The sequence below is a fragment of the Ammodytes marinus genome (genome assembly GCF_949987685.1).
Source record: "Ammodytes marinus genome assembly, chromosome: 7".
NCBI lineage: Eukaryota > Metazoa > Chordata > Actinopteri > Uranoscopiformes > Ammodytidae > Ammodytes > Ammodytes marinus.
In genome coordinates this window covers 11,950,169-11,973,478 of record NC_137211.1, presented here as the reverse complement: position 1 = coordinate 11,973,478, position 23,310 = coordinate 11,950,169, and the positions used below count along the sequence as shown (strand labels likewise).

The 23,310-nt window shown below is 40.5% G+C and overlaps 1 protein-coding gene across 1 annotated transcript; it reads left to right on the top strand.

Annotated features, from left to right (window-relative positions):
• Nucleotides 1-1,204: 1,204 nt before the first annotated feature.
• LOC307253619 (dihydropyridine-sensitive L-type skeletal muscle calcium channel subunit alpha-1-like) lies at nt 1,205-22,111 on the top strand (the record flags this gene model as incomplete). The annotated part of the gene is made up of 45 exons (XM_080031732.1): nt 1,205-1,389; nt 3,148-3,253; nt 6,000-6,139; nt 6,332-6,465; nt 6,624-6,776; nt 6,882-7,087; nt 7,213-7,316; nt 7,663-7,808; nt 8,027-8,108; nt 8,199-8,359; nt 8,481-8,706; nt 8,788-8,995; nt 9,415-9,535; nt 9,976-10,090; nt 10,175-10,274; nt 10,433-10,502; nt 11,007-11,139; nt 11,688-11,817; nt 11,914-11,973; nt 12,270-12,376; nt 12,511-12,598; nt 13,408-13,515; nt 13,618-13,670; nt 13,762-13,908; nt 14,185-14,386; nt 14,523-14,681; nt 15,539-15,649; nt 15,739-15,822; nt 16,506-16,553; nt 17,251-17,277; nt 17,393-17,518; nt 17,760-17,825; nt 17,969-18,060; nt 18,144-18,303; nt 18,437-18,564; nt 18,726-18,822; nt 19,026-19,128; nt 19,222-19,323; nt 19,413-19,546; nt 19,814-19,939; nt 20,217-20,425; nt 20,513-20,577; nt 20,679-20,725; nt 20,820-20,888; nt 21,812-22,111. The coding sequence occupies 45 exons, from the start codon at nt 1,205-1,207 to the stop codon at nt 22,109-22,111; spliced, it is 5,538 nt and encodes a 1,845-aa protein (XP_079887858.1).
• Between the last annotated feature and the right edge of the window lie 1,199 nt (nt 22,112-23,310).

Below are 23,310 nucleotides of genomic sequence, written 5' to 3'. Positions count from 1 at the left end.
TTTCTAAGATAATGAGTGACAGTGCATTAGAAAATGTAATTTCATCACATATCAATTTGATGAGTGTTATTTCTGCTTGCCTTTCCTATAATATGAAACACTTAACACTTCTATCTAACTTTGCATACACATTTAATACATGTTTATAACACACTATAGTTGTTCCCTGACATAAGGACATTTGTAAGTGCTTTTTGATATATAGTATTTGTAAGAAAGTATAACTTTTTTTACTCAATTGTTCAGATTATTAGTTGGTTACACACTGGGTTCCTCATTAGGATTTATAGTGTTTGACAAATACATTAATGAACACTCTGCATACACCTACTTTAAAGTGTCTCATAGATCATTTATGAAGTCTTAATAAACTAAACTGCTTCTAAAAGCTTAATTGGGAGGGTTAAAGTAAAGTGTAATTTACCACTTCACCCAAACCTATATTCCTTGCACCAAAGATTCACATCGAGAAAGCCCCACATGTTAACATACTGTGAAAGTTTGGGATTCCATCTCAAGTGGTCTCTCAATTATTTCTTGCTCCGGGAAAAAAAATATTTCCAATACCACAATGTCTCACCAGCGGCAGAAACATCCATGTGTCTTTACCCTTTTCTGGCCACTTTTACAGTTTAGGGTTCAATGCCAGTGTCCACCAGCAGAGCAGCCCAGTCTGTTTTTGTTCATGGGGCAAGTGGTGATATCCCGCTCAACCTGCACGACCCCTCTAACTGTATGTCAGCCAACTGCTGCCCTGTCCTGCCCCCCTTCCCCTCCTTTGATCGAATCATCTCCCATCTTTCACCTTCTAACCCCCCTCCCTACCCTCTATATACCATCCCCAAGCATGGCCTGTCAGTGCTTCACCGTCTAATTTTAAACCAAAGCAGGGCCAACTGCTCCTCCAGCCACTCTGGGCTCCTGACAGCTTTTTTTCCCCTGGTGTAGGGGCTTTTACAGTAAGAGGCCCTCAGCCTGGAGGACAGGCCTGTGGCTCTTGCTTGGAGGGGTTGACTGAGTCAGAGGGAGAGGAGAAGAGTAGAGAGAGGGTGGCGGAGGAGCCCACACAGGATCAGCAGGTCTGGAACCCAGGTGGCCTTTTTTTTTGTTTTTGCAACAGGGAATTATACTGCGCCTACGTTTGGGATTTTACTGTGAGAGGACACATTTCTAGAGGAAGCTTGTTTCAGGTGGAGTTGTCAAGATGGCGGCCAACGGAGAGGCGGCCAAGCCGGTCATCATGAATGAAGAGGAGCTGAAGAGGAAGCAGAGGGAGAAGCTGAAGAAGCTGCAGGCCACCGGGGGCAACCCTCGACCTGCCAGATCACTTTTCTTCCTCACCCTCAAAAATCCCTTCCGCAAGGCCTGCATCAACATTGTGGAGTGGAAGTATCCTTTATATCTTAAGCCCACACACACCTACCTACACTTTACACAGCTCACAGCCTTTTATGTGTGAAATAATAAGTAGCTATTGGCATGAAAAGGTGCCCTATGAACCGAGGTATTTTATTCACTTTACTATATACATTATGTAAGCTACTGGATGTATTGTACAGTTATTACAGCAAGTAGGGTTCTGCTTAAGAATGCTGACAGTAAAATACTCTACAGAAAGTAGGTGTCTGGAGGCCAGTGAATTATCGGCCATGTATGAGCCCAAGCCTCTTTCAAATCTGTGTTAAGTTGGTCCCTGAAGTGATAAGACTTTTGTTATGCATCTGGTAGCCCTGGGTCAAGTATCATTGCATCCTTCGTATTTTCACCTGGAGAACTTCTTACTCTGATCTATTTACGTCTGGCAAACAGGATTAACTAATGAAGCTTCCTCTTAGCGTCCCGATAGCTGACATTTTACTTCTAATGTGGAAATAGCCGCTCTGACATGCTGGCACTCTGTGAAGTTCGGAGCATGAACACAAGGCAGGCTGCTGAGTGATGTTATGGCCCCTACAGGGGGTTTCCTGCTTGTTTTTAGTCTGATCTTCATTCCTAAGCTAATATGTAACATCCAAAATAGAATGGACTAATCATATCCATCCAACCGACAAAAGCCTTATCTTTATGAAAGGGTTTACAAATGGAATTTTACAATTAATGTTAATTAAATAATAACATTATTAAATATCATCATGGCGAAAATCAATTTAATCCTCATTTGTTTCACTGAGCTAGTTTTAATAATTTTTCTCTCCATTTGCTGAGGCAGGTTATCGTTCTTTCACTACAGCTTAATTACATTGGGATATGATTCTGTAACAAGGGTCATCAAATCCTTTTTAATGTAATTTCAAACATGCTATCACTGCTCACAGATTTAAGAATAAATCCATATCTTATAAAGAAACCAAACAGCCTTTTTTTCCCGTCCTAATGATTAGTATGTCTGTTGAAAAGGGGTTTGGTCATATTCTTGGGCTGTGCAGCTGTCCTACTGCATCACAGGGAGGGACATGAGACATGATGCTGACCTGGCAGGGGAATTCTCACAGAGAGAGAGCCCCCTATGGATGAGAATGAAGCAGCACAGCAGACAGGATTACATTTGCTGTGAACGCTTTGCTGGCTACCACATGGGTTGTTATAGGGGGATGGTGTTTCAGGCTGCATTTAGGGGCACTGATCCATGTGAGCAAAGTTGTGGAGCTGATTTATTTGATCCGTTGGTAACACTTTACAATAAGGGTACATTCATTTACTGTCAGTTAATACTTAGCATTAACTAGCCATTAATAACTGCTTAGTGTATGCTTTATTAGACTGAACTAAACATTAACTAACCTTTATGCTTAGTTAATGCTTAACTAAGCATTAACTATGCATTAACTAAGCATTAACAGCCTCATATTATATCAAGTAAGCATTAACTATAAGTTAATAATGTACCCTTATTGTAAAGTGTGACCGATCCGTTTCGTTATATGACATCAACTGAAATACAGAACAACTCACACAGATAAAAGCAGATTAATACATTTATTCATTTATTCATCTTTGTTCTCCCTTTCATGATTGGTACTTACTGGGCATGTACACGATTCACTGAAATATCACCAACATGAATTTTTCCAGGTGAATTGTATGCCTTCATAACTTGATTGTGACAAGTGCTCTTCAGTTATTATCGTCCTAAGTTTCCCCATCCAGAACCTTTGAGATCATCATCCTATTGACCATCTTTGCAAACTGTATCGCTTTGGCCGTGTTCACGCCCATGCCTGAAGAAGACAGTAATAACACCAACACAAGCTTGGTGAGTTTGAGCATGAACACAAACCCTTTCTCTGATTATGTTTTTTTCAACATAATATTCTCGATATGGAAAAGAAACTTGTTCCATTATTTAAGCGTAACCAGTAGATGACTTTGCAACTGAGTTTTATCAAATTAATATGATTTATTTGATCAAAGTTAGACAATACATAGGGATTTCAGCTGGTCACCGGTTTGAGTGCCAAGCCCCATTTAAATGCTTTCCAGGCACAGCTCAGTTCTTTATTTGGAGTCCCATCTGTGTCTGAAGATGACTGTGCCTTTAAAAAAAACTGGGCTTTGAGTTTATCCTCCAGCTGCGATTCCTTCTCTGATGAGAAACTGGCTATTTAAGAATACAATTGTACAAAAACATGAGAATGAATGGGTGGAATTTTCACTTATAGGGATACAGTTACACAATATATTAAGTGCCAAAGACCGATGATGTTAACAATCTTTCAAAACTGAGATTCTTTCATACAGTATGTGTGGCAAGGCAAGGCAAGTTTATTTTATAGCACAATTCAGACACAAGGCCATTCAAAGTGCTTTACAGGGGCAATATGAAAATACACAATACACATTAGAAAAGCAAATGAATAAAACATTTAAAATAGAATTAATAGAAATAGAACATTTATATAAAATAAAGAATACAGGTTAAAATGGAAACAGAAAAGTCTTCAGACTTGATTTAAAAGAGCTGAGAGTTGCAGCAGACCTCAAGTTCTCTGGGAGTTTGTTCCAGAGATTTGGTGCATAAAAACTAAAAGCTGCTTCTCCTTGTTTACTCCTAACTCTGGAGACTAAGTAGACCTGTCCCAGACGACCTAAGGGCTCTGGACGGTTCATAACGTATCAGCAGATCAGTAATGTATTTTGGCCCTAGACCATTTAGGGCTTTATAAACCAAAATCAATATTTTGAAATAAATTCTTTGAATGACAGGAAGCCAGTGTAAAGACCTCAGACTTACAGCTGAGTGGAGGATCTTTTGGATTTTTTTTAAGGCAATTAGTATGTAACCATTTGCTTAAAAAGGAAGAAGCCTAAGGATTTCATTACCTCCCTCAATTTAGATGTCTGGTGATTCATGTTATGATATGATGCCGATATGTTTGCAGGCGTTATTATGGTTCAACCTCATAGCTGTGTGTTTACATTGCTGTGAGGATGTGGATAGTGTATTGTAGGTGGCTGGTTGAATCATACAACCCAGAGATGATCAAAGTGTATATGTGTGGTGTTGTGAGCAAAACATATATATGTTTGTTCTTGCCCAGTGTACACATCTTGCCAGTGACATGATATTTGAGGTTGTATTGACACTGTTGTTATGGAATTGAGGAGGCTTGACCTGTGGATCGTTGTATCTGAGAGGCCAGCTCAAATGTCAATATATACTGTACCACCCACAGCCAGCCATCACCCGCTTTCCACTGTGCGGTCAATAAACTCCTCACATTCCTGGGTTTAAGCTATCAATCTTCTTGGTACCGAAATGATTGACCTGCACCCATGAGAATTGAATCAGGTCATGAAACTAACCCATTTCTTTATTATCTTTGCTTTGGCCAACTTGCCAGCCTTCTCCCAAATCCTTCTTACTTCTTACTGTGCCATTCCTCAGAGGTGAGCAATGTAAGTAGAGCTGGTCAACCCCACCCCCTGCTGCTGTTAGCTAGGTTGGCTCACACAGCGTCATCCTGCTGACGCAGGTGCATACAGGAGAGACCACGTACATTGCCACTTGTAACCACATTCATATTCAAATTACTCATAACATATAATGGTTTGTAACAATGATACACCTCAACATATAAGCTTTACTTGTTGCCCCACTTTGTCTCATTTGAATACCATTTATTTGTCTATATTATTAATCATGTATGCAATGTTGGTCTCTAAGGTTTCTTATTGATCTGAGGGTTGGGGACTGCTGTTGGATGGTTCAGCCAAACATTATTGACCTAATTCCTTTAAAAGGATCAAATGGACATGAACAGCATATCATATATTCTTTATAGGCTGCTGAGCCTCAAATGAACTCTTCAAATATTTAGTTGGGGCTGGATTCCCTGGGAGTTGTATCATGCTGTTCATATTACAGCTTCTTCTTCTGCAACATTTGTATTATCGTCAGTAGAAAGAAGTAGTCAGACTGTAGACATGTTCAGGCTCCTTTTGCAGAAATGATGGTCTCATTCCCTCCGCGCATTGTCCTCACTACTGAGGAAGACCATACTCAAGCTGCTGTGTGTCTGCCCTCCTTGAAAAATAGCAATGCTGGTGCTCATATTGTGGTATTAACACTAGTTCCCATATCCGAATAAACAGAGATAGGCCCCATTTTTTCAAACAAAGGATTTTACTTAACCACCCTGAGGTTTATCTGTGAACCACCTCCGAACTAAGCATTTAAATGTTCTGTAAACAGTTTGCTGCGTGTTGGACTGTCTGACAAAGGTCTTACTTGTTAATTAGTGGCTCAATTTGTTTTATTAATCACAATGTGACTCACGAGCCACCCCTCTGTTTAAACCGTCTGGGGTTGTGTGCAATCTGCATCAAAATGAACACAGAAGCTATCAAAGCTATCATCTAATACATGCACCATTAAATGCTATTCCCTTTAGCAGATGCCTAAATGCCAGAGTTGCCATTATGTCATTTACTGGATAATTGACCTTTGAGGGTAATAGGCCTCATGGAAATGTAACTGGGTTGTGTTTGTCTCTCTGCAGGAGAGTTTGGAGTATATCTTCCTGGTCATATTCACGTTAGAGTGCTTTCTGAAGATAGTGGCGTATGGGTTCGTGTTCCATGAAGGAGCCTATTTACGGAACTGTTGGAACATATTGGACTTTGTCATCGTCTTCATGGGGTAAGATGAGCTCTGAGCAGCAGAAAAGGACACAGCTTCCTTTTGGCCACCACACAAGACACTGCCATTGACACTTCAAATTTTAAAGTTGAAAAATCAATATTCTGTTGTAATATCAAAACTCTAATCATGTTGTTCGTTTTGAATTGTTTTGTAGGAGCAAGCACTCATGGTTGTATAATATTTTTACAGGCTCTTCACCTTTGCTTTGGACACCATCAATAAGATAGCAGGTGTGCCAATGGAGAAAGGTGGGGGATTTGACATGAAGGCACTGAGAGCCTTCAGAGTGCTGCGACCCTTACGTCTCGTCTCTGGAGTCCCCAGTAAGAGCCTCTTCTGTAATCCATAATTACTGCAAACATTTTGAAAAAAAAACTGTGTCTTGGAGATACTGCATATTATGTGAAGAAACGCTTTCTGGAGACACTGCTGGGAGATTGTGTTGATGTTGTAATGTGTTGGTCTCTCTGTTCCCATTCAGGCCTGCAGGTGGTCATGAACTCCATCCTCAAAGCCATGCTGCCTCTGCTGCACATCGCCCTGCTGGTTTTTCTACTGGTCACAATCTATGCCATCATGGGACTGGAGCTCTTCAAGTGCAAAATGCATAAGACCTGCTATTACACTGGCACAAGTATACAAAAATGGCTAAATCAGTTTCACCTGGGTTTTTTATATATACTGTATGTTGTCATTTTTAGTAATACCTGATAAACCATCTCTTCTCTTTGGACCACAGACATCTACGCAACAGCAGAAGCTGAGCTGCCTGCACCATGTGCTCAGGCTGGCAATGGACGTCGCTGCTTATACAACGGCTCTGAGTGTCGGCCAGGATGGGAAGGTCCCAACAATGGCATCACCCACTTTGACAACATTGGCTTTGCCATGCTTACTGTCTTTCAGTGTATCACCATGGAGGGATGGACCAAAGTGCTATACTGGGTCAGCGACTGTTTGTCATGTGACTGTGTTTTACATGTGTCTACATTTGAGATATTTATTGTATTAGATATACCGTAAACATAACAGAAAACATTGTTTGTGGCTGATCCAGAGTTTTCTTTCAGCTCAATGATGCCATAGGAAATGAATGGCCCTGGCTCTACTTTGTTCCCTTGATTTTGCTGGGCTCCTTCTTTGTGCTTAATCTGGTTCTCGGTGTGCTAAGTGGGTAAGACAACTTTTTTAAATGTTCTTACTGTCTGCACTTTGACTCTTCACACGAACACGATATAAAATCATAACTCATGCTGTTTTCAATCAACCAATCAATCAATCTATCAGTCAATAACCTTTGTTTAACAAGGTAAAAAACTAATTGAGATTAAAATCTATTTTCCAAGAGTGACCTGGCCAAGAATATATATTAAATACGCACAACCAACACATAAAAGTCTTGTACACCACATTCAGCAATCATTTACAACACAATGCAAGATGAAGGACAAGAATACTATAGTTGAAAATTAGTACCTACAGTTAGAATTAAAAAGAAAATCTCTTTGTCTTTCACTCAGAGAGTTTACCAAAGAGCGAGAGAAGGCCAGGTCACGTGGAGAGTTCCAGAAGTTGCGAGAGCGTCAGCAGCTGGATGAAGACCTGCACGGCTACATGGAGTGGATCACTTACGCTGAAGTCCTGGATGCTGACCGAGAGGGCAAAGGTCAGCTAAATAAACCACCTCAGCATTTAATCCCATGTATCGATATTGTAAAAAATATATATATATAAATAATAATAATAATAATAATAATAATAATAATAATAATAATAATAATAATAATAATAATAATAATAATAATAATAATAATAATAATAATAATAATAATAATAATAATAATAATAATAATAAATAAATTAAAACTGCTATTCCCTCATCAGGACTCCTGCCTTTAACCAGTGGAGATTCTGACACAGACAGCCTGTATGAAATGGAAGGCAAGAGTCGAATCGTCTACTACTAGTGAGTCTGCAACTTTGTAACGTGTTATATGTTTGCTTTCAATGTCCCTGGCCACTTGGCACAGTAAACCAGGGTTATTTTTGTGTTTAGCCGCCTGGCCCGTCGCTGGAACCGTTTCTTCAGGATGAAATGCCTTGTGTATGTGAAAACCAAGAGTTTTTACTGGCTAGTGATGTTCCTTGTCCTCCTCAACACCCTGACCATAGCAACAGAGTACCACCACCAGCCTCAATGGCTTACTTCCCTACAAGGTTGGTGATTCATATATTGATATAAATTATTGTGATTTTCGTTTTTATTTTATTTTTTACATTACAAAATGTATCGCTCCCAGCTTCATTCGTACCTGTGTCTCCTCTCTTCTCCCAACAGATGTGGCCAGTCGCGTACTGCTGGTGCTGTTTGTCATGGAGATGTTTGTGAAGATGTATGCTCTGGGCCCAAGAGCATATTTCATGTCACTTTTTAACCGATTTGACTTCTTCGTGGTGATAAGCGGTATCCTAGAGATGATCATGTTTTCCGCAGGGGCCGTGACTCCCCTGGGTTTCTCCGTACTCAGGTGTATCAGACTGCTGAGGATCTTCAAAGTCACAAAGTGAGTCACGTCTCCTCAAAGGTTCCTGTTTGCATTGAATGAGTTGCATTTGGATCTGGGATTTTCAACTTGTTTTCTCAGGTACTGGACCTCTTTGAGTAATCTGGTGGCCTCCCTCCTGAACTCTGTGCGCTCAATCGCCTCCCTGCTGCTTCTTCTTTTCCTCTTCATCGTCATCTTCTCACTCCTGGGCATGCAGGTGTTTGGGGGCAAATTCAACTTTGCCGACCACAGACCCCATCGCAGTAACTTTGACAACTTCCCCCAGGCCCTCATCTGTGTGTTTCAGGTGAGACTAGACTCTGAATAATAGGCGATCTGCTTTGATTTTCTCTAATCTTTCTTTTGATAAGATTTGATGCTAAGGTACATTTACAGTAGCAGCATCTACCACATTATGTCCCTCCTGACATTAAAGGTGCTCCGAGGAACTTTCAGTTTGTGTTAATTCTTGCAGCCCCATGGGAAAAAAGCGACAGTGTTTTTACTACGCCAGCTGTTGTTCCTGGGTGTGCGTACCCATGACAAAGGCATTAAGAAAAACTATATAAAAATAGCATTCTTTGCACTGATGTTCTTGTTTGCTGTTGTAGGTGATTTATGACTCTCAGAGGAAGAATGAGACTGTTTCAGAAATATTTAAAGGTTCCTCGTAGGACCTTTATTGGATCATTTTCTGCCTTTTAACACTTCTCAACCATCTCTCAGATCCTAACAGGAGAGGAGTGGACCGCGATTATGTACAATGGCATTATGGCCTATGGAGGACCTGTCATTCCCGGCATCCTGGTTGCCATCTACTTCGTCATCCTCTTTGTCTGTGGAAACTGTATCCTTCACATAAACTCACAGCGTCAACTAGGATTTAGCAAGGCTAAGGGACTACAGCCATGCTAGCGGCTGTGTGAAGCTTTTTTTAGACACAGCTATGTTTTCAGCTATATGCTAAGGTCCAAACTAACTTATTGGACATAAAAGTATGAACCAAATGGCATGGCAACCCATTCAGTAGTTAGTTAGATTTTATTTGACATGGACATCACAATAACATTGGATAAACCAGATGCAAGTGTTTGAGCAATGGTCAACATTCTAGTTCTCAAAACCTGTCCACAGGAAGCTTTTAAAAGAAAATAATTAAAGATATGAAGAAAAATAATTCAAAAAATGAAACATTTCCATCCATATAACCATGTTGCATGGATACAAATTGCATGTGTAGCAGCAATACAATTGTTTTTTTTTGTTTTCCTGAGCTCCACCATTTAGATATCCTCCTCAATGTCTTCTTGGCCATCGCTGTCGACAACCTGGCAGAGGCCGAGAGTCTGACTTCAGCTCAGAAAGACAAGGCGGAGGAGAAGTTGAGGAGAAAGCTAATGCGGTAAATGAAGTAATGTTAAGCGTAAATGGGATGATCTGTTCTGTCTACTCATAGCTAAATTCCCTTTTCTCTCTTACCCTGCAGGTCCAAAATGCCAGACAAGACTGATGAGGAGAGGGAGAGGCTAGCAAAGAAACTGGCAGAGCAGAGAGCCAAGATCGAGAACATGCCCACCACAGCCAAGGTTAGTATTGTTTCTGCTATCATATCACGCATTTGGCAATGCTATATATGTCTCTCGAGGATAAATAAAAGTTAAATGAAAAATGAAATGAAATATTATTCAGGAGCATAGGCAGCTATGATACATACTGTACATATTGGGATTGTTTTTTTTTTCAGCTCAAAGTTGACGAGTTTGAGTCCAATGTCAATGAAGTGAAAGATCCATTCCCACCTGACGACTTTCCAGGTAACACAAACAATCAAAACTCTTAACTTTTTCTTGCATCTCTGACTCTAGACCTAGCTCGTTTTCCTCAGCTATGCCAAAGGAGGTTACTGATTGCAGGAATCGATATTCATTACACTGGCTGTTTACCAGGGCTGCCATCTCTCTCTCTCTCTCTCTCTCTCTCTCTCTCTCTCTCTCTCTCTCTCTCTCTCTCTCTCTCTCTCTCTCTCTCTCTCTCTCTCTCTCTCTCTCTCTGGCTATGTTACAGTACAAGTATAGAAACCCCTCATTATTATTAGACACCGGACGATTCCCTGAGCCCTGAGTTTTATAGCAGAGTCTAAAGTTAGGCTATTTTCACACCACTCTGGTGACTACCATATAAAGTCTACAACATGATTCAATATTAGAGAGATTGAGCCTTCTTTATTTAACTTACTGGATTTATATATTGTTTTTCTAAATCGAAGATCTGTCATTGCAGTAAGAACTTTGAGTCTTACTTTCTTCTTTCCGTGGCAGGTGATGACGAGGAGGTAGAGCCTGAAATTCCCAGCAGTGATCGGCCCCGACCAATGGCTGACCTGGCACTGAAGGAGGAAGCTGTTCCATTGCCTGAAGCCAGCTCCTTTTTCATTTTTGGCCCTCAGAACAAGTAGGGGAACCACACAAACCCAACCTGAGAATATTAGATCTCAGGGTGGTTATATTCATATTTTCATTTCATTTAACCTTTATTTATACTCAAGAGATCAATTGAGCCTAATTTGCAATGATGTCGAGTCAAACAAATGTAAAGCAAAAACCACAATACACACACAATATACAATGCAATTACATCAGATACAAGCTGATAAAGAGACAAAAACAATTTAAACATTTAGACAGCGTTGCAGAATGGCAGCAATTAAAATGAAATGGAAGAAAGTACAATATAGCCTAATTAAAAACAGTTACAGGTAGAGTTCGGCAGATTTAAGAATATGTCTACATTTGTTAAAGGATATGAAGGTATTTATTTTGATTTGTTGCTGTAAGTTGTTCCAGGAGGCAGGGGCACTGAAGCTAAAAGCTGTCTTTCCAAGCTCAGATCGGGCGTGTGGAACATATAACATGAGCATGTCAGTGGGTCTGATAAAGCCCAGTGAAGTTAATGAACACACTGATGACTAATATCTCCTTTGCATATTCGCTGGTGTCCAGGTTCCGTAAACTGTGCTACAAGATTATCAACGCCTCCTCCTTCACCAACTTGATCCTTCTGTTCATCCTGCTCTCCTCCATCTCTCTGGCAGCTGAGGATCCCATCGACCCCAAGTCCTACAGAAACAAGGTGACACTAGAAATACAGCAATCGGCACACACCACACACTGGACATTAACTGTTGAAATAAATTTGATAACAACCCCTTTGTACTTTTTCCTCCAGATCTTGGCCTATGCTGATATCGTCTTCACAACTGTGTTCACCATTGAGATTGTGCTGAAGGTAATGTTCAGTATATTCCTTATTTGGGTTTAATTGATTGATGTTGATCTTTGAAGTCATGATACCAAATAACAGATATTGATATTTAGCCTGAATCAGTGCTTTCTTTTGTTGCATTTTTGCTTGCCGGTTAAATATTTTGTTGAAAAACTACACATTTTTGAATTGACTAACCTTTGTCAATTGTATTTGATATTCAATATTACACGTGTGTTCCTCTCATTTAAAAAAAAAACTTAAATACAAATCTGTGCAGTATTCTGTGTATAACATGGGTGTGATGTATCAACTGACAGATGACAGTATATGGAGCATTCATGCACGAAGGCTCATTCTGCCGTAACTCCTTCAACATCCTGGATCTGATTGTGGTTGGAGTCTCGCTGCTTTCTATGGGAATGGAGTGAGTTAACGTTTTGAGATGGCCGTATACGATGTAGAACTGTCACTTCTATTTGGTTATTTTTTCCTGAATCACTCATTTTAGTGTATCCGGATGAATATTTCTCAAGGCTTTTTGTCATGTGTTGTATCCAGATCCAGTGCTATCTCTGTGGTGAAGATTCTCAGGGTGCTGAGGGTGCTGAGGCCTCTCAGAGCCATCAATAGAGCCAAGGGGTTAAAGGTATACAGCACATACATAAATGTACAGTCATTCCCCCTACAATAAGTCATCTATCCCACTGAAGTAAATCTATCAATGCAATGTTGTAAAAATACTCCAGGTGCAAAAGTATTATTAGCAAAACTACATATCAAATATATATTAGTATGTGACATTATTAGAGTGATAATACTCATGCATTGAGGTAGGCTAATTAAGGTTTTACTGATTTAGCATGTCATGTCGCAAATTTACCTACAACTACTTTAGACCAGTCTTTCCCAACTCAGGGGTCTGACCTCTCCTTAAAGAAATAAGATACATCTGTGGGATTGTGGGATAATGAAAAAACTTTTGTGACATGTTTGACACCTCTTTTAGTCTGGAACAGATCTTTGAATCACAATGCTGGCTGGTCCACTGGTATCTTTAGGAATACAGTGTTTTTATAAGCTCATCAAATGTTTTTTTTAATGTAAAAACAAATGTAGAAGTATAAAGTAGCATACAATGTAAATACTCAAGTGTCACACACTCAATCAATTTTACTTTTGTAACCAGCATGCCATGGAATACCCCTTTATATCTAATAATTCATTCACATGGGACGGCAATAGTACCCAATTGTAAAATTAGCATGTGTCATAACACTAACTTATGAGTTAGAGACATATGACTCTGACAGGGGTGCATAGAGGCCGGAAATAGGAGAGAAACAATGTGTAAGCAAAATTAGACGGGTACTACACAAGTAAAGTAAAGGTGCCTAAAAACCTGTATTTATACAGTACTAACAGTATTAAATGCTCATTGTTTGTCTTTTATGACAGCATGTGGTCCAATGTGTGTTTGTGGCCATCAAAACCATTGGCAACATCGTCCTGGTCACCATGCTGCTGAATTTCATGTTTGCCTGTATAGGAGTGCAACTCTTCAAGGTATGTTTTAAAAAGATTATCTTGACACTAAATGTGGTATAAAACTGTAATGTAGCCTTCCTGCTTGTATATTAAATGTGTCACTCATCCTCTCTCGCGTAGGGTAAATTCTACAGCTGCACAGACCCGGACGAAATGACCGCAGAGACATGCCAGTAAGTCAAACATATTTCATAGATCAAAGATTGCATCCATTCAAAACTGTAACCCTATTATGGAATGACCCTCCTCTGTTTCTACTCTCAGGGGAATCTTCGTAAAGCACATTGAGAATTCCCTGCAAGACACAGTGCTGGCTAAGAGAGAATGGCTCAACAGTGACTTCAACTTTGACAATGTGCTAAATGGCATGCTGGCTCTCTTCACTGTTTCCACATTTGAGGGCTGGCCAAAGTAAGCAGAGAGCATCAATTTTGATTTGATAAATTGTATTTTTTTCTTAATCATTATTATTGAATTAGAAAAACTGAACATCTTATTACGTGGATATTGAGTTGGGGGTAATTCCATTACCCGGAGGCAGAGATGGTAACAGAGGCAATATATCTTTCTCAATCCCCTGAATTAAACATTGCATCCATACAAATTAACCTTATTGTATCTCTGATATTTGATCTTTGTCCTGACAATTTCCCCTCCTCTCTCAACATCACTCTATTTGTCCCCCAGACTGTTGTACAGAGCCATCGATTCAGACAAAGAAGACATGGGTCCTGTCTTCAACAACCGTGTGGATGTGTCTATCTTCTTTATCATCTACATCATCCTCATCGCTTTCTTCATGATGAACATCTTTGTGGGCTTCGTCATTGTCACTTTCCAGGAGCAGGGCGAGCAGGAGTATAAGGACTGTGAGCTGGACAAGAACCAGGTACGCTCAGAGACGTGAGCTTAGGACAGTGAGAGTCTAGTCATTCCCCATTTAAAAAAAAAATACAACATGTCCACTTAAATGTAGAATGACTCGTTAATATTCCCCTTAACCCCACCTTTTGCCTCCCCTTCAGCGTCAGTGTGTGCAATACGCCCTGAAGGCTCGTCCCCTGAGGTGCTACATCCCAAAGAACCCATACCAGTACAGAGTCTGGTACATTGTCACCTCCTGCTACTTTGAGTACCTCATGTTCTTCCTCATTATGCTCAACACCTTGTGTCTGGGGATGCAGGTATGTAAATAAAGTTCATGTTGAAACCTAAGAACATTAAGAGTGTGTTAAGGTTACCAACCAATAATTTTTAGAGCCAGTGTTCAGTTAGTGTATTTACACTGCAATGTTTGTTATAGTATTTAATATATGAGGGTGTGGAATCTTTGTAACTTAGAAAATGGGACATTACGCATGATTTGCGCATTTATGTAGAGTGCCCGATGTCTATGTCAATACATTTACAAAAATAAAATGTTATAGAGGACTGGACAATACACTAAGCGGATAAGATCCCCATTGTTTATGATGACATGGTGCTCACCAAAAATAGGAAAATCGTTGTGAACAGCATGTACTTTAGGAATGGAGGTATTGGTAAGAAGATCAACACATAATTTTAAAAAAACGCACCTGCAAAACTATAATCAAGGATCTTTTTTTATCAGATCTAACCAGACAGCATACTGTGACCATTTCCAAAAAAAAAGTCTCATTCTTCTCAAAAGAGCTTAACAGATATTTTTTTTATATTATTTCTCAATGTAAATTTCTACTTACAATCGTTTGACTTTTATTCACATATCTTCTCTATGTTACATTACATGCAAATCTTATCAAACCACACCCACACAGTCCTCATGAAGCAGATTAAGTCATTTTTTTCCGTATTCTAATGAACTCTAAATAAACAGTAGTTATATGTGCAATTTTTTATTTTCATGAACTCTTGTGTCATGAATATTAAATGTTATAGAGATCCAGTATATTGCTCTAATGTTAGTATTTTCTATATGTCATTATCCCATTGTAACAATACTTCACATTAATAGTACATCAACATTTTGGGATTAACATTTGCGTTCCGCTCCGTACAGCACTGCAACCAGTCCGACCATGTGACCAAGCTGTCAGACATTCTGAACTTGATCTTCACCGTGCTCTTCACCGTGGAGATGATTCTAAAGCTAATGGCCTTCAAAGCCAGGGTAAAGGCTCCAATGATTGTTGTTCAAATGTTAATCCAACCAATTTAATGTCCTACCGTCTCAGCAGTGTTTGACCTCTCTGTGTGCAGGGCTACTTTGGAGACCCCTGGAACGTCTTTGACTTCATTATTGTCATAGGTAGTGTCGTTGATGTCATCCTGAGTGAAGTGGATGTGAGTACATTGGATAAAACTTTCGATCTCCTTTTTTTTTATCCTAATGAATTCCACATAAATCACGTAATCATTGTAGGTGCTGTATATGAGGAAAGTCCTATGTGTTGTCAAACCCAGTCAATAGTGTGATTTGAATTCAATCGACTGAATGTATTTATTCAATGCTCTGACCCAGTAGCATATAATCGTTGCCCAACAGCTTATTGGTGCCAGCAGAACTAGCTCTCGGGACCTGGTCAGTACCGTTGGTTGCCATATCCAAGCTCAACTCTCTTGCTCCTATAACAACCATGTCCTCTTTGTGAAACATCAAAAGCCACCAGTTTTTCCATTATTCCCACAATTATCAGTACCAAAATGTCAGTCATGTTGTATGTTTTATGTGTGTTGATCAATTCAAATCAATTAAGGACTTGTTTGTTATATTATGTGGTAATGCTATACAAACTCAATGTTTTCTGGCCAGTCACACATTTTCTGCACTGCATTGTTGTCACCTTTTTCATCCACACACATGAGCTTGTAAGAGTCATACATTTCTCCTTCCAAAAGCCCCACTTCACTATCACTTGCTCTCTCCGACTGTTGTCCTTCTTTTACTTCCCCATTTTTCTCTTAATCTCTCAATCCCTCGCTGTCTTCCGCGCCACCTCACTCCTCATATTGTCTATCCTCCACAGACTGCCCTGGCCTCCAGTGGAGGACTGTACTGTCTCCATGGCTGTGCTGTAAATATCTGATCCACACTGCACTGCACTGCACTGCACTGCTGCATGAGAGCTTTGCTGTGTGGGAACTCCACTCTCTTTTTCACTAAACTGTAGCACTACTTTACTGAACCGTGTGTGTGTGTGTGTGTGTGTGACTCAAACTGCTGCGGAAAAAAGATACCTGTTTCCAGCATCTGTCTGATCTTACAGAGCAAGTGTAAGATGAAACCTGGAGATGTTTGCTATGTTTTGTTCCAGTATGGCTCAAATAGTTTACACACACACACACACACACATACACACACACACACACACACACACACACACACACACACACACACACACACACACACACACACACACACACACACAGGGCTACAACTCAACATGGAATATGTCAACAAGTATCATTTGTGGCTGGATTGGCTGTACACTGTTAATTATTTGACAGTAAAGTGTGTTCATGTTCTTTATTTTGCATGAGGTACAAATTAACAGTTGTTCTTCTGAGACCTATAGGCTTTGTAACTCATCTCAGGTGGAAGGATTGTCTCTAATATTAACCCTATATTCTGATTGTAAATCATACGTAATAATGTTTTAACGGTTGATCAATTCTTAGTCCGCAATGTGCCTCCTATTAATGATAAAATAACCTCTATCAAATGTAATTCATGTAACTACAGTCTGTCATCTCTCCATCTACTTTGTGCAGGAGACAAATCCTATGCAAGCGATTGCGGTAAGCCCAAACATTCCCAGTATTAAACCCAGAAATGTTTTTCTATGTGTGTGTGTGTGTGTGTGTGTATGCCTGCCTGCCATTCCTCACGTCATCTTGTTCTATTTGTTTGCAGGCGTCTGAAAATGCGTCAGTCTCCATCACGTTCTTCCGACTCTTCCGTGTCATGCGTCTGGTGAAGCTGCTGAACCGATCGGAGGGAATCCGAAACCTGCTGTGGACCTTCATCAAGTCCTTCCAGGTCTGTCACACAATTTATACAGCTCTTTTTCGAAGGTCACTCAAAAACACATTACATCATACATAGCCTATAGAAAATCATACATATAGAAAAATTAAACAAAATACAGAAAAATTCAAAATAAATAAGGTTTGGGATAGTCAGGTGTGGTATGGGTGGGGTCAGGTGTCATATGCTTTCTTGAAGAGGTGAGTTTTAACACCCTTTTAATGAGCTGGCTTTTTTTGGTTTGTGTCTACAGGCGCTGCCTCACGTAGCTTTGCTCATTGTGATGCTCTTCTTCATCTACGCTGTCATCGGGATGCAGGTAAAAAGTATTTTCAATTTATTTTCTGTATGAAAGCACTGTAAAAAAATTGTAATACATTTTCTGACTGAATACTACTAAGACACGTTTTTAGTAATCATCATGGATTTACCTAATTTTGACTTTTTCTAACAACACTTCAGATCTTTGGAAAGGTAGCCTTAGTGGACGGAACCCAAATCAACCGCAACAATAACTTCCAGGCATTCCCTCAGGCTGTTCTGATGTTATTCCGGTGAGTCTGTCTGCTCAGCCAGGACCAGTGGTTAAAAGTTCCAAAGTTTGAGCCAATATCTCACTGTGGGTTTGTGTGTCCAGATGTGCAACAGGAGAGGCTTGGCAGGAGGTCATGATGGCTTCAATGTACGGGAAGAAATGCGACCCCAAGTCTGACTTTCTTCCAGGAGAGGAGTACACCTGCGGCTCAAACTTCGCTGTCTTCTACTTCCTTAGCTTCTACTGTCTCTGCGCCTTCCTGGTGAGCAGCAGTAGAAAGTCACTATTCATATTTTAGTATTTGTTCTCCATGTTATAACAATCACCATATGATGGGGGTGAATTTTATTTAAATTAAATGTATGAATACGTTTTATACTTTCTATCTACTTCAGATCCTCAACCTGTTTGTTGCTGTCATCATGGACAACTTTGACTACTTGACCCGTGATTGGTCTCTTCTTGGCCCTCACCATCTGGATGAGTTTAAGAAGATCTGGGCGGAATATGACCCCGAAGCCACGTACGTCCTCATGAAACGTTATCTTTAATTTATTTATTAATAATAAAAAAAATCATTAATAAAATAATAATAATAATTACAGTCAACGCAGCTAACAGGTCAGATTTGAGTGATTATATAAGTATATGAGTACACAGTAAGATATTTCTCTGATCAAACAGGGGGCGAATTAAACATCTTGATGTGGTGACGCTGCTGCGAAGCATCCAGCCTCCACTTGGCTTTGGCAAGTTCTGTCCTCATCGTGCTGCGTGCAAGGTACATGAATGAAGCTCAAAGACCATGTTGTAGCATGCATACACTATATTTAACACCTTGAATATCGCAATGGAACAGGATTGTGTGAGCCCTTAGCTGCCACATGAAATGATAATAACAAAAGTAATGATGATGATGATGATGATGATGAAATAAATTACCTTAAAAAATATATTGCATTCAACTTCTCTTCTCTCTCACAGCGCTTGGTTGGCATGAACATGCCGCTCAACAGTGATGGCACCGTTACCTTTAATGCCACGTTGTTTGCTCTGGTCAGGACTGCACTCAAGATCAAAACAGAAGGTAGAGAGCATAGCATTCTTTTACTCATTGGTCTCATACCGTTACTCATGCATTACAGTTCACACATTTTTTTTTACGGATTGCTCTGAACAGGCGACTTTGAGCAGGCTAACGAGGAGCTGAGAGCAATCATAAAGCAAATCTGGAAGCGCACTAGTATGAAACTGTTGGACCAGGTCATCCCCCCTATTGGAGGTGAGTCTACCAACATACAATTATTTGAATGTTAACAAAATAACCCAGTGTTCCTCTCAACGACATCACTGTGACTTCTCTGCTTGTAGATGACGAGGTGACTGTGGGGAAATTCTACTCCACCTTCTTGCTCCAGGACCATTTCCGTAAGTTCCTGAAGCGTCAGGAGGAGTACTATGGTTACCGGCCCACTAAGAAGAACGCCTCAGGCCCAGAGATTCAGGTATGTCAGTCAATATGGGGTCCAAATCACATCATTATGTAGACAGGAGACCTCAAAGCTCTTTCAAAACAACTTACAATGCCAAAATTCTCATTGTTAAAGCCCTTATGAGCACGTTTTTTTGTTATTCCTCTACATTGTTATGAATGCTCTCTTCTTGTTTTCTTTTACCAGTACACAGCTTTATCTTTCCTCTTTTTCCTCTCTTTATGAACTTGCTGCTATGAGCCTTTGCTCTAACACTATTTTCTCCATGTTTTTCCCCAGGCGGGCCTGAGGAGTATAGATGAAGAGGTGGCTCCTGAGATGCACAGGGCCATTTCAGGAGACCTGCAGCGCGAGGAAGAGATGGACAACGCTATGGAGGAGTCTAGAGAAGAAGGAATTTACCAAGTGAGAGACTCAGAACAAATATATAGAGAATAGAGACAATACAGTGTTTTCTTGCCAAGATTCAGCATTATCATTATAATATTGTCAGGAGGAAATCTTGTTCTTGTTCTACTTTAAGTGAAAGGCGACTTTGATTATTTTTTTTACTGGGAAGATTACAGAGTTTCTGTGTCGAATGGATTAACCGTATGCAATAATATGGGATTCCACCGTGCGTGTGTGTGTGTGTGTGTGTGTGTGTGTGTGTGTGTGTGTGTGTGTGTGTGTAATGTTCCAGCGTACACATGGTCTGTTTGGAAACCGGGTGGACTCATTCTCCAGTGAGCCGACCAGCGCTCAGTTCCAACAGATGACCAACCAGCGGCCCCTCATGTTCTCAGAGAGCCAGCCTGAGTCTCCACCAAACTCCTCTGCCTTGGAGCCCACCACCGAATTTTTCCCCACAACCGCACCGAAAAACAACACCAACAACAATGCCTTCGCAGAGTGAGTAGTAACAAAAACACTCCTCCTAGGCAAACAAACGCTCACGGTGAACATGTCCGATGGTTGACACCTCCTCTCGACTTTCAGATTGTCATTCGAGAGAGAAGGCACTCCCGAAGAGTTTTACAATCAAAGCGAGGATGCCGATCCAGGTATGTCAATCGATCGATCAAACTCGTCGTAGAAGCGGACGCATTTGGATTTGATTTCAGATCAGTGAATAAGTATTGAATAAAATCTTGTTTTTCTTTAGACAACCTGCGCTCCTGGAACTTCACAGTGAGAACAGACAAAACGCAGGTAGTGTTTTATTGCAGGGCGACTCATCCTGCGCAAATGACGATAAACAGCTTATAACATGAGCAGCGTATGGATTCATACCTTTTCTTTGCAGTTCCCTTATGACCCTGACTACGGTGACAGTCATAGTCTGAGCAGTGCAGCCGACCAGCTCGTTCATGAGGTAAGACAGATAGGATCTCTGGCTGTCCACCTCTGTTATCTCACACTGATTAATAACCACCTGTATCAGGCAGGAGGCATCCTGATCCACTGTTAGATCTGATAACAAACACCACTCCTTTGTCAGCTCCACTCATTTCCTGGACACAAATTAAGCTGAATCATGGATTTAACCACATTAATGTGCCCTTAAAGGTAAACTCAGTTAAATGTGCAGTCAGTGATACTGGAGACTGCTTTTTGTCAAAATCACTTTTTGTCAAAAGAAGTGAACATGTCCACACGATCATCTACCTGTCTGTACTGTGTGTTAATACATAGCCTAGGCTCTGTAAACTGGTGTGTAAACAAAAGGGGCCAACCGTAGCTAGCGACATGCCCGTTTACAGAGCCTAGGCTGTGTATTAACACACAGTACGGACAGGTAGATGAGCGTGAGGAGATATTCTCTTTTTTCGACAAAAAGTAATTTTGACAACAAGCATGCTCCAGAATTGCTGACTCCACCAATCAAGGTTTACTTTTATGTTGTTTGGGAACTCAGCGCACTTAGTTCAAGGGTGACATCTTCATACTTACAGCTGTAAATCCGAGCAGATGGACACTGATTTTGCTTTGGATATTGCACCCAAGTGAGTTTTGTATGGATGTAGAGGGCCGAGTAAGAAACACTCAATGAATCACAGTAATTAATGTCCTTTACAAACCAAATACATTTAAATTGCCTTTATCTGCCGGGTCAATAAGATATTAAACTATCATTAACATTATTCAAAATGACAGGCGTGACATTTCTGCATATTAGCAGTATCATTTTAAACAACGGTACCTGTGCGTTTAATGTTGGTGCATTAGCTGTAATTATGAAAATTGATACCTGTACAGTATCTAACCAAATGTGCTGCATGCTGTCTTCTCTTCCAGGCTCTAGTACAGGGCGGTCTGGGGTCCCTGGCCAAAGACCCCAACTTTGTCTCTGTGACTAAGAAGGAGATGGCTGATTCCATGCACACTTCTCTAGATGACATGGAGAGTGTGGCTAAGGCCATCCTCAGCCAACGCTCAGCCATCAAAAAGAGACGTCCCATACCTGTGCCTCCTCCCGCCTCTGCTGCGCCAGCACGGGAAACAAGCCAGCCAGATCCGGCCGTGAGGAGAAAGAGGCGTCCAATCCCCAAGCCACCCTCTGTACAGGAGCCAGCTGAGGCTAACACTGACGTTTAGAGGCTGTCCATTGAGTTTATGTGGTTATCTTGGGATTTTTGACACTTGCAGGTGGCTCCACCTCCCCTCACTTTACTAAGTGTGTTGCCCCTGTAACAATCTGTTTCTTCTAGCCTTAGCTCAAGGCCTGAAGACGGATATGCTCAGGTTGGATATATTGTCTAACAAGGGTTGAAACTTAACCAAGGAGAAACAATATGTCTGATGACAAATCATCTTCTTAATCTTCAGATGTATTGAAACTAATAAAAACACTAACGTATCTCAGACGCAATTCTTTCTTTGTAGCGTTTGTGGAGGTTTTCCATTCCATATTGACCTATGGGACAACCATGTGAGTGAGCAGAGTGTCTTACTGAAGCCTCACTGAGGGAGGTAGTACAGTGGCAGGTGACCTGGATGTCTCACTGAATACTTGACAGGCGGGGGTCTTACTTTGTGCCGCAGTTCAGTGAGGACATTGGAGAAGGAGTTTGAGTGCAACCAGAACCAGAAAATTTCAGCTGAGTATTCAGTTCAAACCCTTAAAATGGCTCTGGTATGACTATGAAAGTTTTTGGCATATTTTTTTAAGTTGGTGAAGTTGTAAGTGTCCTCCGATCAGTTAAAGAAAGCTTTTGTTTTTTATTACCGAAGTTTAGGGAATTCACTCCTGCACACCACTGCTGTTGTGAAGTTGGTAGCAGGAGATTTTAAAGATGGAAACATAGTGTTTTTTATTATTATTTTGGACATGGAGGATCTAAGGCTTTAGTTCTAACTATTTGTTCATTTTAAAGCCAAACTGTAGTCAAGCTATGCAAGTGATCTTTTGTCAAGTAACTGTAAGTCACTCTAAAGCTACAAGGTGTTGGTGTTTTTATTTCAATAAAAGGCAAACGAGTAACAGACACTTATTTAAAACCGTGCAGATAATGGATCTTCAGCCTACCTGGAGTATGGTGATTTTACCTCTATAGCTCCCCTGGGCTTGGAACACATTTTATACATTATTGCATGGGCATAATTTATTGCACCTTGTTTCATGGTTTGTGCCTGACTGCTGACACTGACAAGCCTTCCAGAGGACTTTTTATTTTTTTCCTTTTTTACATTGTCCACGGATCAGCCTGTTTTACTAATCATACATTTATAATGTTGCAAGGTTTTGGAGATAGTTTGAGTTAACTTTTATAACTCAACGTCTGACCTTGAGTCTC